Source organism: Chrysemys picta, chromosome 11 (genome assembly GCF_011386835.1).
Source record: "Chrysemys picta bellii isolate R12L10 chromosome 11, ASM1138683v2, whole genome shotgun sequence".
Classification (NCBI taxonomy): Eukaryota; Metazoa; Chordata; order Testudines; family Emydidae; genus Chrysemys; species Chrysemys picta.
Genome location: NC_088801.1, coordinates 35,367,844 through 35,382,103, shown reverse-complemented (window position 1 = coordinate 35,382,103; position 14,260 = coordinate 35,367,844). Strand labels below are relative to the sequence as shown.

Sequence of the window (14,260 nt, the reverse complement as noted above, 5' to 3'; positions counted from 1 at the left end):
CATAACATGCTGCTGTGCTTTAGAATTTACACTCCATATGATGCAGATCACTGCACTATGTACTGCCCTAAGTGACTTGCCAAAGCCATACAGTGATTTGGTGAGAGAGAGCAGGAATTGGGATTCACGAATTCCTTACTCCCACTCCTATGTTCAGACCAGTGCACCATGTCTCAAGCAAGAGGAAAAGAAAAAATTGTAAAAAATATACACAGGCTCAGAAGCAGTAGCCTGCTAAGGAATGTTTAACTCAGAGTTTAATATTTATTGCTTTATAAAGGTAACTTGAGATCATATAAAACAGAAGGCAAAAGTCCAAGACCATCATATTATATATCCTAAACATTTATAAACTTGAATGGACTAGGAAAATATGTGGTGACTTCCATATTTATTGCAACCCTTTTGAAACAGTGAGATTTAGGTGGATGAAAAAGCAATGATTATAACTTGATTTTTCCATCATCAGAAATGCTTTTATAGAAATTGTGAGATTTCTTAGCAGGATGGGAATGCAACATTTAATAGCACAGTCATCATTAATTCCTTACTACTGTATTTCATGCACCAATATTACCCTTTTAAATACTAGCTTTTTTGCCATTGCTACCTTATGACTGGCAAATATGCACATCTGTCAGGAACTTTGGGTAATAGGCTACAAGTGCGGTTAATTTCTTAAGAGATTAATAAGCATTTAGCAAAAAGATACCTGGCAGCAAATTTTAGTTTACTCACAGCATTTATTTAAATTAACCATTGGTCCCCAACTTCCTAGCACTGCTTGGCAATTTGCTCTCCAAATTGAGTCATCTTGCAAATACTTTCTCAAACAACCCCTTCAATGAGAGAACCTGAATCTCTGCTAGAACCTAAAATCCTCCTTTTCCTCTATCTAATCACACTGCGTGTATTTGCATATACCCACTTCCGATTAGCTCACTGCTTATTGGGCAGTTTGAAATTCCCACCAGACATCTAGGAAACAGCAAAGATAATCTTAGTGGAGACAGAAACTTGCAGTATGTAAGGAAAGTCTAATATATTGGATAAGAAGCTATTCATAGCAGACTTTACTTGAAAGTCATGATAGGATTTGTATATTGTGTTGTTAATAAGTTGCTGAAAATGGTTTAATTCACCAGCATTTCATTTGCAGTGCACCACTACAGAAACAGAAATAAGAAAAAGAAGATTGAGTTCTTATCAAATTTCCATGGAAATGTTGGAAGATTCTGCTGCAAGGCAAAGAGCAATGAGTATAGCTAGCATACTCACAAACACAATGGAAGGTATGTGACGAATTTCATTTTTATACACATTTCACTCCATTTGTGTTAGTTGCTGCATTTAAGACAAGATGTACACAATTTCACTTGTAATTGTATAATTGGACAGGTGAAGTCTGTATGGCATTGGAAGTACATAATGAACATTTCCAGCACATGTTCTTAATCATTTACCCTGATTTATCTTAAACCTCCTATGATATTAGTCCCAATCTATATATTTTTATATATTAGCTCCAGTCTAGAACAGAGTAGGAGAAACAAAATAAACACTGTTAGGGAAATATTCCCCTGTGAGGAGAAAGAAAGATAATTTCTCTTAGTGCAGCCACTGAAAGGGCGATCAGGTCTGAAGGGTAACAGCCATCCAAGGGCAGATGACTAATTATGTCTTTTTTTTTTAACCGCAGAAGGAGAAAGACTATTCCATGATACTAGCATTTATGATGAAGTGGTAGAGGTCAAAGAGAGAGCTAATATCGCAGAACGAGATTTCTTTCTAAAACATCAGATCAATAGGAGATTAAAGCAAACCTTCACAGAAACTCTCATTACATATTAATAATTTGTTTATGGTAGTCCCAGAGACGTGCTATGCATGGTCCTTACCCAAAGTCCTTACCTTAAAGTCCAAAGACAGACAAGTATGGAAAGTGAACAACAATTGATGTCTTTTGATTAAAAAAAAAACATATAAAAATAAATTGGGTCCCTCCAACCCTAGACATCCACTTCTTCTCTTGAGTTACACTTGAGGGGTGCAGACAAAAATATAAATAACATTTTATACAAAAGTATAAAAACCTCATATATTGCAAGTTCCTCCTATAAAATATTTATTCACAAAAACTAGAAGAATGAAAGGTGATTTGGAAACATGATGAAAACTGAATATACTGGAACTTCATTCAAATAACATAACATTTTGACTTGCTCTAAAGATCTATCATGATACCTTTTGGCACAGTATTACTGATTAATATGGGTAGGAAAAATTTTAACAGCAATTCTAAAAAGTCAGACAAAGCCTATTTAATTTCCTTTGTAATGTGTCTTCTATCTCAAAGTTAAAGAACATGTATAAACAAAATTTACAAAGTACTCTTCAAATTCATTTGTGAAAAGTCAAAATTTCAACACATTTTTTAAAATGAGTTCCTAAGTCACTTTCTCATTTCTCAGAGAAGCAAATCAATCCAAGCTTAATTATAATCAGAGATGAAGGTGTACATTACCTATCCTCCTGTAAAAATATTTCCAATGCGTTTTTACAAATCTCAGATCACAATAGAGTCTTCCTTTCTACTAGATTTGATGTCAGTTGAGTCCATACAAATTTGACTGATTAATACAAGAAGTTAGTACAAATTTTCCAATGTCTCTAAATGAAGCACTATGTGTAGATGGGCCAGTTTGCTTCCCATTATGCAAAATTCTGGGCAAGTTCTGCTCTCACCTCTGTCACCTCTTCCTTCAGCTGAAGAAGATTCTCACTGTTTACCTTTCTCTCCCTCTTCCTTTACTAGCAAGGACAGGCAGAAAAATCAGAAGATTTGAGCTTATACCATCCTGATAGCTCCTTTGTAGCCTCAAAGGCAGTGTTTTTTCAGCCTCTGGAATATGGCTAGGGAAACCCTGTCTTCCTTGTCCTCCCAATCATTCTCTCTGAAAGCCCATTTTCCATCCCAGTTCAGGATCACTGTCAGTAACCGAGATGTGGTCATTTGGGGCTAGTGGTTTGAGTAGGTATCAGTAGCCAGGAATTGCAGCCCAGGGTCAGTAAGAGGTCAGAGTCAAGGGTCAGGAGCCAGGAGATGGAACCAAAGTTCAGAGTCAAAGTCAGGAACCGGAGTCAAGTGTAAGAATTGGGTTACCTAGAATGGGGGGTGGGCAGGAACTAACGCAACCAGGGGCAAATGTTTTGAACAGTCACGGAATTGGTGCTCAGCTTAAGAACTGGTCTGCTGACTCCTCCAACTGATCATGTGGTATAGCCAATTATGCAGACTACTACAGGCCAGCTGCACTCGTTAAGTTACCTGAAGACTGGCTCTGCTGCAGGCCCTGATTCCTAACAATAATCCTCCCCCGTCAGCATTCTGACTAGCTAAACATTCAGAAATTTGGTTATTCCACCCAATCAACCTGTTCTATCTTACTGCAGGAAGATCTTCACTACTAATATTTATATAGAATTTTGGAAACTGCTCATCACCTACTGATGCCCTTTGCAATGCACACACTCAGACTCAACTTCTACTAAACAGTGCCATGACATTTTGGGGGGGAAGGAGGGAAAAGGGGGAGTGGGGTGCTTTTCACTAGGCTAACTTCTTTTCACTTAAACCAGAATATCTCCATCTTCCTTCTGCCCCATCCCCAAACATCCCATTAAGGTCTGATTTCTCACACTGGATGTTCATCCTTGTAATTAAACACTATTTAGAGGCAATTTGGCTTCTGGAAATCTGACCTTTATGATGATGTCAAATGTAAGGAAAAATAGGAATCAAATATTCCCAACAGAGGACACAGGCTTTCATAATAGATCTGCTTCTTAATTGATAGATTTATTGTAAGTACATGAGAAGACAACTTTTCCTATTAAAACTGAGTGGGGGAAGGGTTGTGTTTGTCTTAACCCACATACTGCATGTTGCTGTTGTTTTAAAAAACAACAACAGTGATTTGAGTCAGTGGTGGATTAGCCACTGGGCCAATGGGCCCCATGCCCAGGGGCCCCGGCCAATTGGGGGCCCCCAGAAAAAGGGTGCCCTTGTGCCCCAACCTGCTCTGCCTGGTGCTCCTGCTGGGGAGCAGGGTTGGGGCACAGGGGCTTGCCCCACTCTGCCTGCCTGATGCTCCTGCCAGGGAGCAGGGTTGTGGTATGGGGGCTTGCCGAGGAGTGCCCGGAGAGGGGACTGCAGGCAGAAGAGGTGGGGAGGGGCCCCCACTTACTCTAGTCCAGGGCCCCACAAAATGGTAATCCGCTACTGATTTGAGTAAAGAATGAGAGTATCCCTCACATTGCAGTATGTGAAAGTAGTGGTTCAGTATTGTTTATTGTTTATTGTAATAGTGAATATGTTTTAGTTGAGAAAATCATGTACTACACAGTTAATGTGAAAGCAGCAGTATCATTATACTTATAAAGATATAAACACTCATTTGGAAATGTGTGTGTTTAGTGTACAAATTGCATATGGCTAATTCTTTCATATACTATATTTTAGCCGCACATAAACCTCTGGGATATTTTTTTAATTTTAAACTAAGAACTACTAGTGTCTCTGTTAGGAAAATTGTTGGTTTTATAAGTTAATGTTAAACATTTTTCCCCCCAGAACTTGAAGAATCCAGACAAAAATGTCCACCATGCTGGTACAGATTTGCAAACACTTTCTTGATCTGGGACTGCTGGAGCCCATGGTTAAAAGTAAAACATATAGTCAATTTGGTTGTGATGGATCCATTTGTTGATCTTGCTATTACTATCTGCATTGTTCTAAACACATTGTTTATGGCCATGGAACACTACCCAATGACAGAACAGTTCAGCAGTGTGCTTACTGTGGGAAACCTGGTAAGTGGGTTCTAATGTACCATGTAGTGGATAAAAATGCATTTTCCTAAAAGAAAGTGTTCATTAGATAGATAAAAACTTGTTTTAACTTCATTCCAGACAGCCTTTTATAAGCAGGTTAGAAAGTGTACATTGGACTCTCACAGATAAGAATGGCCTCTTCCATTGAGGCCAGCGTTGCAGCTGATTTTTACAGGAGCATGATCAGACCAATAATCTTGAGTTGTAATGAAATCATTGAATATTGTTTGACAGCATAATCTTCAGTTTAGGTAAATTGCTTGACAGATTCTTTGAAGCCTATCTTAGATTTTGTCTTTTTTAGCTGCTAGATGATGATTTAATTCTCTCCCGTTGGTGCTGACACTCTTTGCATAGAAAATATTTTTTTAATGTCAGAAATCTAATAAAATATTCCACTATCAGAATAGCTCTTTGAATTGTCTTCAGTTACTTTTATATGAAAGTAGTAATACTGGAATGGCATTCCTTTTGCTACTAACATGCCAGTGCCACTTTAGGTAACTGGAAAAATACTCGCCAAACTAGAAGGTTATATTTTAATGCGTATCAGAAAGTGCTCAAGTGTTTGTAAATTTACCAACAATATCACTAGAAAAACTGGGTGCCATTTAAAGTTGGAATTTGAAACTTGGAATTTCAGAACAAAAAACAAATATTTTTTAAATTTCTCATGAACTGGAATTTCCAAGAAAAAAAAATCAGTTTCAGAAAATCTTCATTTTGAAATTCTGAAATTTTATTTAGAATGTTATTTTATTCTCTCTTCTCCAATTTTTATATTTTACATTATTTCATAACATTGTGTGCTAACTGACATGTCATAACATGACATAATCATTGAAATATTCTATTTTTTTTAATTTTCAAAGTCATTTAGGGCAGCTTCTACTTACTACTGATAAAACATTTTATCTTTTCTACATCAAAGGGTCACTCCAATCAGTACTAAGTAGCAGCTGCCCTTAATGATGTTTAAAATAAAAATAAAACAATAGAATAGAATATGTCCACCATTATTTTGTGCATTGTCAATAGCAGTCATAGTGCTGACATAGTATGAAATAATATAAAATAAAAATGAAAAACATTTAACATAACATTTTGGAATTCTGAAACATTTTCAGAAGTCTCAAAATGGAAATTTTTGTGCAAATGTTCATAAAAGTAAACACATTTTCCTAAATGTTCTGATTTAGACAAAAATGGCATTTTCCATTAAAAAAAATTCCTATGAATTTTGCTGTCATTTTTGTAATCCAAATGAAATGTGGTATGGTATTGTAGCATTGATACTAATACTGTATTGAACAAATCCCACCATAAAGAATAGCTAAGTACATTTGACAGTTGTGTGTGCAGAAGTGTTGTGTCAATTTTACATATTTATCTACACACTCTGTTAAAACCTCACCCATAGGCTTGCGGCTATGCACGCTTGCCTTTCTGGATAGTAAGACCTGCCAACTTTGTTGTTTGTGAGTGTGTGTGTGTGTGTATGTGTGTGTATATATATATACTCTCTCGCTCTCTCTCTGAATATATATCTATATCTATATCTATAGATATATATACACTGTCTCATTCACTCCACTTGCCATTTTCATGTTTAGTTGCAAGAATTCTTTGTCTGAGAACAGGATTCTTATAAAATTTTAATCCCTTGCCAGTGCACAAGATTGCAGAAAGTATGGATAGGAGAGGGATGGAATGAGACACACAGACTCGTCATATGCATGCCTGAGAACCAAAATCAACCAAGTGCCCTAATTATCATTGCTGGATGTTGAGAAGTCTAGCTTCTATTCATTTTGAACACTGATTTCAGGAGGTCTGACATATAGCTCTGTAAGAAGATGTTTTAAAGAACAGAACCATTTTCTGTAGCCTTTACATTTTGGCAATGACCCTTTAAAATAGTACATTAATAAAATATAAAAACAGAGAAAATTAAAATGACAATCTGAGATGCTCTTCTATAAATTAGGGTTTCCTTCCTCATGCAACAACTGAAATCACTCATATTTTCCTTGTATTCATTACACATTCCAGATTATTCTTCCGCAAGACATTATAGTCTGTCTTGCAAAAGATTAATTTAGACCCCTCTCACTCCAGCCATTTGCCAATCCAAGGTCCTGCTTTCCACCTTCTCGCCCATCCCCCATTTTGAATTCCTGATTTCCTTTCTCTGCATGTTAACAAGAAGTAGGCTTTGCACTATCCATTCTAATAATTCATTAACCTTAATTAAGGGTATGTGCATGCAGAGAATGTCCTCTCTACTGGTTTCAATTAAATCCTCAGTTCCTCATTTGGTGGTTTGCATCCAAAGAATGTTTTATTATTTGTTGATATCATATTCTATTGTTAGGGGATTGATTATGATATGGCAAACAGAAGATTGTGCTCTTGCAGTATTGTGATGAGAAGGAAGAAATAGTTATGAAATGGAATGATTTACTTTCTACACAATTTATTAGTCATTTCAGATTAAGAACGACCAGTAATAATCAGAAAAGGTAGATTAATTTCAGCTAAGATGTTCTATTTCCATTGGTTTTGATGGTGCAGCAAAAGCTCAAGAAAAATTATTTGTGGGTGATGGGCATGTGTGTTCGGGAAGAAAGACTTTTTAAAATTTGTGTTTCATTTACTACCTAAATCCCTTGACCCCAATTGTAACTGTTCTGCAGAGTTGTCTCTTTTCCTCTGATTATGCTGTAATCTCCCTTAAATCTTGTCTAACTGTATAGTTTTGTTATTTCTGAAAAGTAATACTTGTAAAAAATATTGATTTGTACCATTTGACAGTGATTAATGTTTTAATGGTGTTTCAGGTACTGTACTCCCAATTCTGAAATTCCCAGATTTAGGTCCAGTCACCCACAGCATCACACTTGCATAGTGGTTTGAAAAAGTCAGTCCTGCTGCCACAGAATTAACTATTGTGGGGCTGAGAGCAAGTGGGATGAAGGAACTGCACAATCACAGTGTGGTGGCAGAATGCACAATTCCTGCTTCAGCAGATAACTAGGAAAATCCTGGACACACTTCTGTGGTATTGCAGAACACTGGGATGTATCTGGCACTACATAATTGTTTCAGAATCACTAGGGCTTTACATGCTGCTTATCAGTATGTAGTGCAGAAGAAATCTCGGGGTGAAATCCCTGGCCCCACTAAAATCAATGGGGTTTTGCCATTTACCCTTGGTCCCTTCAAATATTTTGAACCACATTTTTCCATATGAATGTGGAGCTCTCGGAAGGTGCTAGATTGGCAGCATTGAAGGATCGAACCCTCTCTTTATCCACAGAACAGGAACAGCCCAGACAGAGCAAGCTTCTCTGTACTATTCCACCTCCATACTTCAGTTCTGACCTGAAGGAACCACCATTAGGGGGAAGTTATCTCAGACTCTCTTCTGAGACTGCCAGCAAGGATGCAAATTACTGTCAATTCTTGTGTTATTTTTATTTGATGTATCCTGTAGGAACTGGACTGAAAGCACCAACTCATAAAACATAAGTTACTAGATAAATGCCAGAAGGTAAAGTCTTTCAGTCACTGATTTTAATTACTGAATATAACTGTGTGAAAATATTAAGGAACTATGAAGATATATAACAAGCTGTTATATGTAACAGTTATAGCCTATTAGGGTTACCATATTTCAGCAAGCAAAAAAGAGGACGGGAGGAGCCCCGCCCTAGCCCCGCCCCTGCCCCTCCCACTTCCCGCCCCCCCAGAATCCCCAATCCTCCCCCCGTTCCTTGTCCCCTGACTGCCCCCTCCTGGGACCCCTGCCCCTAACTGCCCCCCAGGACTCCACTCCCTATCTAAGCCTCCCTGCCTCTTGTCCCCTGACTGCCCCAACCCTTATCCACACCCCCACCCTCAGACAGACCCCTGGGACTCCCACGCCCCATCCAACCACTCCCCACCCCCTGACAGCCCCCCCCAGAACTCCCAACCCATCTAAACCCCTCTGCTCCCTGTCCCCTGACTGCTCCGATCCCTCTCCGCACTCCTGCCCCCTGACAGCCCCCCCCAGAACTCGCAACCCATCTAAACCCCTCTGCTCCCTGTCCCCTGACTGCTCCAATCCCTCTCCGCACTCCTGCTCCCTGACAGCCCCCCCCAGAACTCCCAACCCATCTAAACCCCTCTGCTCCCTGTCCCCTGACTGCTCCGATCCCTCTCCGCACTCCTGCCCCCTGACAGCCCCCCCCAGAACTCGCAACCCATCTAAACCCCTCTGCTCCCTGTCCCCTGACTGCTCCGATCCCTCTCCCCACTCCTGCCCCCTGACAGCTCCCCCCCAGAACTCCCAGCCCCCCACCCCCCCGCTCCTTGTCCCCTGACTGCCCCCTCCTGGAACCCCTGCTCCTAACTGCCCTCCAGAACCCCACCCCCTATTTATGTACAGGCGTGACTACCTGCCCTTTCCTGGTTACTATACGCGGCCAGTCCGCATCCACATCCAGTAGCTAAAATAAATAAATAAATAAACTAATAATTTAAATTGGAATTTCATCCATTAATAAGTATTTATTATATAGTTAAAACCATTCTATTGAAGGGCAGATATTAAATAACACTAAATATGTTAATGTTCAAAACAATATTAAAAATTTGAAAATTTAGAGCATGGAAACCAAAATAGCTAAAATTTAGTTTTGGCAAGATACACGGAATGGAAACTCCGGGATCTTTACCTGTCACTGAATATAGCCATCATACCAATAGTGGAATATAAAACAAGTCTACATATACTCTCCTTAAAATTTTTACTTCTGTCCATTCCCAATAATTGTAACAAATCATTATTACCTTCACTCCACTTGCCACGCGCCCCAAGCACAAAACCAAAGAAGTGGATATTTTTACCTCCCGTTAAGTTTTTAATTTCTTCCTCTAACTCAAGATAATAAGCCACCTTCTCACTGTGGGCTTGTTCCAAACTTCCGGCATTATCCTCCCATCGCACTGTAACATCAACCACCACTGCTGTATCTCCTTTTATAAATATAATATCCGGCTTTCTTAACTCACCCTTACTATTTCTCAAATGGGGCTCTATCATTGCCTTCCACCCTAATTTACCAACCTTATCTACAACTGCAGACACTACTCTATTATGCCTTTTTATCCTAGCATTCTTAGTCTTATAACATTGTCCTGAGATATGGGGAACAGTCTCCCGCACTTTACCGCACCATCTACAAAGAGCATTCACACCTCCTCTTCTTCTTGCTAATGTCTCCCTAGTAGGATAAATATTTGCCCTAAGCTGCAATGCTGCGATATACGCTGACGATTTAACTTTACTAGAGTTTCTAAAAATCGAATTACTAATTAAATCATTTTTAAAATATTTTATCCCTATTCCCTGACATCTCAGTTCCGACCATCTTAAAAATTCCTCTTCCCTCCATTTCTTGGGATGAGATGTTACTGCACTAAATGACAATATTTTATCCACAAGATTTTCTCCTGCATATAGATAAGATAGGTCCATCCAATCATCTCTCGAGACAATATGTCTCCTCCATTTACGAATTAACATATTTGGGATTTGCACACTAAACTTAGTGAGAGCTAAACCACCATCCCTACCTCTAGAATAAAATATCCCATCTGTGGTACACTGAGGTAAATGTAAAATCTCTTTAACTATTTTTCTAACTAACACATCAAGATCGTCTAAAAGATTAAAAGGGGGTTCTATTAAAAGAAGATTATAAAATAGCTTCGGTAAGATGTATGTCTGTAAAATTAATATTTTTTGGGCCGGTTTTAATGGGGCCTTAATTAAATTCTCACTCCAATCTTTCAATTTTTCTTTAAGTACCGGTCCCCCTACACCTATCCAGGGATCTATTCTAGCCCCTAAATATTTTTCAAAATCCCCTGGTTGAACATATTCAATCTTCTCTGACCCTATCTGCCAATTATCCTTAGGATTAACTACATAGGTTTTATGTTTAGTTAAAATATGAAAGCCTTTCGTTTTCTTCACATTAACAGAGAGATTAGTATTTTTACAAAACTCCTCTAAGATACCCAAATTTTTGATCATTCCTTTATATGAGCTACTTAAAATTGCCACATCATCGGCAAAAGCCAATGACGTGACACTATTACCCTTAACATAAAAACCACTTCCTTCTACTTCTAATCTAGTTAAAAGGGGATCCATAGCAATATTAAACAAAATTGGGGACAACGGGTCACCCTGCTTGACCCCCCTCCTAATTAAAATAGACTCAGTAGCTTCATCACCCACCCATACCCTAGTTGTGCAATTATCATAAAGGTCCCTAATAATATCTATAAAATGTTCATCTATACCAAATCTTCTCAACCCGGCTATTATATGTCCGTGTCCCACAGAATCAAATGCTTTAGCCAGATCTACGAACACTATTGCAATTTCATTCCCATTTCGTTTAGCCCCTTTAATCAAATTATCTAATATAGCAATATTTTCCTCACACCCAGGGGCGGATATAAACCCTTTTTGTCTACTACATATCTTAACTGTTTCCACCAGTCTTTTTGCTAATATTTTGGTATAGATTCTAATCCAAACTGACCCAATTGTCAATGGTCTCCAAGATGTTAACTTCTTCATTTCCTCCTCATCTTGTGTCTTTGGTATTAAAATCGTTCTATTTTTCTTAAATTCATCTGGTACCTGTCTATTTAGAAACCATATATTAAAAATTTTTGTAAGTATTAAGGAGTCTAAATTAAAAATATCCCACAAATTGCTCACTTTTACTTTATCTGGGCCAGGAGCACTATCTTTTCTTATTTCTGTTAAAGCTATTCTAATCTCATCCACAGAGATCGGACTCATTAATATATCATTATCCGCATTCTCTGTGGATGATGGCCACCCTATCATATTACCATGTCCAATTGTTCCCAAAATATTTACATAGTATTCCTCAATTTCTTTCATAGGGATAGCACACTTAGCCTTATCTGGCTCTCCCATTATAATGCGAGTCAATCTTCTTCTATCCTTATCAAATAATTGTTGATAGAATTTATACTTAGCTTTCTTTGTAGCATATCTCCTAATTGCATTAAATTGCTTCCTTCTCCCCTCCTTTCTAATCTTCCCTTTTCCTTTATTCCTCAACTCTATTTGACTTTCATTTCTAGGGTCCTGTCCCTCTACTAATGAATAACATAATTTTTCCAACATTGCCCATCCGAGAGCTTTTGTTAGATCCTCCTTTAATAATCCTTCAATTTCCCCTAAACTATTTATTATTTCTCTTCCCTCCCTACTTTGTTTTCCCCGTTTACATATTTTCTCCACTAAATCCACTTCTGGATGTCCTTTTAGTGGGAAAATCCTCTCTCTTGGGGGCGGAATTTCTAATATATTTACTCTAATGTCCTCTACCTCAGTCACTTCCTCCCTATCTCCTGTTACCACTAACTTCTTCTTTGCTAATTCTCGTCTTTTATCTGATATTTGTTTATTCGTTTTGGTCCTCATCTCGCTCTCAATACATTTATTTATATTCCTTTTCCCAATATATTTCCTTTCCAACTGTATAAGCTGCGCAACCTCATCTTTAGTCCATATACGAGATCTAGTCGATCCCTCTTTGATCTTACTTTTAGCAGCCATATCTTCTTTTCTTTGCTCATTCCTCACAGCAGGGTGTCTATGTCTACAGTGTTGGCTCAATCCAGATCTAGTATGAAAACCAAGCCCACAGACCGAGCACGTATGGCTCTTCATTTGGGTATCCGCCTTCTTGGGTATGCACTTGGGGTAGTGGCAAGCTATATTATGATATTGAGAAGATTTTCCACATTTACTACATACAACTCGTATGGCTTTACTTTTATGAACCACATTAATGTGTTTGGCCCATTTACCAAATGTTGGTAATATCTGGGGACATATTGGACAATTAAAACTATCAACGGGATACTCTAAATAAAAAACCCCATCCTTCCACGAACTACTTTCTAATATATTTATATTACTACCAATACTGTTAAGATCCTTATTACGATCCCTATTAAAATCAGTACTTGATTCCCTAACATATGGATCATCAAATGTACTTAAATACTTAAAATCTGGATTAAAACTGTCCATAGTTAAATCATTAAAAGTGTCCCTTGTAAAAACCATCGGTAAGATAGATAAAATCTCCTCACCATGATCATCACAAACATTCTCCTCTACCTCCTCTCCATGCTCCACTGGGAGGATTTGATTCTCACTCTCATTCTCATGAGACTTCATTATAGTCCACACCATTTTATCCATTGGTCCAGCGACCCTGATCACACCCCTAATATATTTAACACTGTCAGCCGGGGCATCAAAGCCAACAGCGGGGGCGTTATTAACCCGGTCCAGCGCCAATCCGGTATAAAAATATAAATTACTTTTTTCCATAGCTAAAAGATTTACCCTTCTCAGGGGGAAACTAACCCTTTCCAGGGGGAAACTAACCCGTACCTGGGGGAAACTTACCCTTTCCAGGGGGAAACTAACCCGTGCCTGGGGGAGACTACCCTTACCAGGGGGAATCTAACCCTTACCAGGGGGAGTCAACCCGTACCTGGGGGAGGCTACCCTTACCAGGGGGGCATCCATGTGGCACCATATGGGGCTGCCCAACCCCGTCCCACACCCCACTGAATGTGGGATGTGGGTTCATCCTCCGCAATCCGCCTGGCTATCCAAGCCAGTTACCGACTCTCACCACGAGGAGGTAGCGGTTGGACTTGCAATCCAGAGGCTTTCCTCAAAGAGGGGTCCCAAACAGCATAATGTCGAGCTCTAACGGGCGTGTGAGAAAAGGCTCAGATCTTGGTAGGGGTTGCCCCTATTGACCGGGCTCACGCCCACCCCCACCTCACCGATAACCCATTCTCTCACTACCCTCAGGCAATGTTTCCGTCCAAGCCCAACAGCTGAGAGGGTCCAGAGACGCATGGAGAGCCATTAAGAGAGCCATTGTCCTTGTCCCCTAACTGCCCCCTCCTAAGACCCCCCCCAACTGCCCCCCAGGACCCTACCCCCTACCTGTTCCCTGACTGCCCAAAACTTTCTCCACTCCCCCCAAAAAGCCCCCCCCCGTTTCTTGACTGCCCCCTCCAGAACCTCCCTGCCCCTTCTCCTGCCCCCTGGCCCCCTTACCCTGCTGCTCAGAACAGGGTGTTGGGCTCTGTGCGAGCCGAGCCGGACACGTGGCTGCGCTCCCCAGCGCAACAAAACCCGGTCCCTGGCCCTGCACAGTGCTGCTGGACCGGGCTGCAGGGGAGAGCTGCCGGCTCAGAATGTAGGGCGGATCCGGCTCCTCTACAGCTGCTCCGG

At 39.7% G+C, this 14,260-nt stretch overlaps 1 protein-coding gene across 2 annotated transcripts in view; it reads left to right on the top strand.

Moving 5' to 3' along the window:
* LOC101941277 (sodium channel protein type 2 subunit alpha-like) overlaps window positions 1-14,260 on the top strand; it is a 114,186-nt gene that overhangs the window by 49,832 nt on the left and 50,094 nt on the right. For both annotated transcript variants that reach the window (XM_065561780.1, XM_065561782.1), the window contains 2 exons: window positions 1,160-1,292; window positions 4,634-4,872. In XM_065561780.1, coding sequence (XP_065417852.1) covers window positions 1,160-1,292; window positions 4,634-4,872 — 372 coding nt within the window. The remainder of the gene's footprint in view (window positions 1-1,159; window positions 1,293-4,633; window positions 4,873-14,260) is intronic.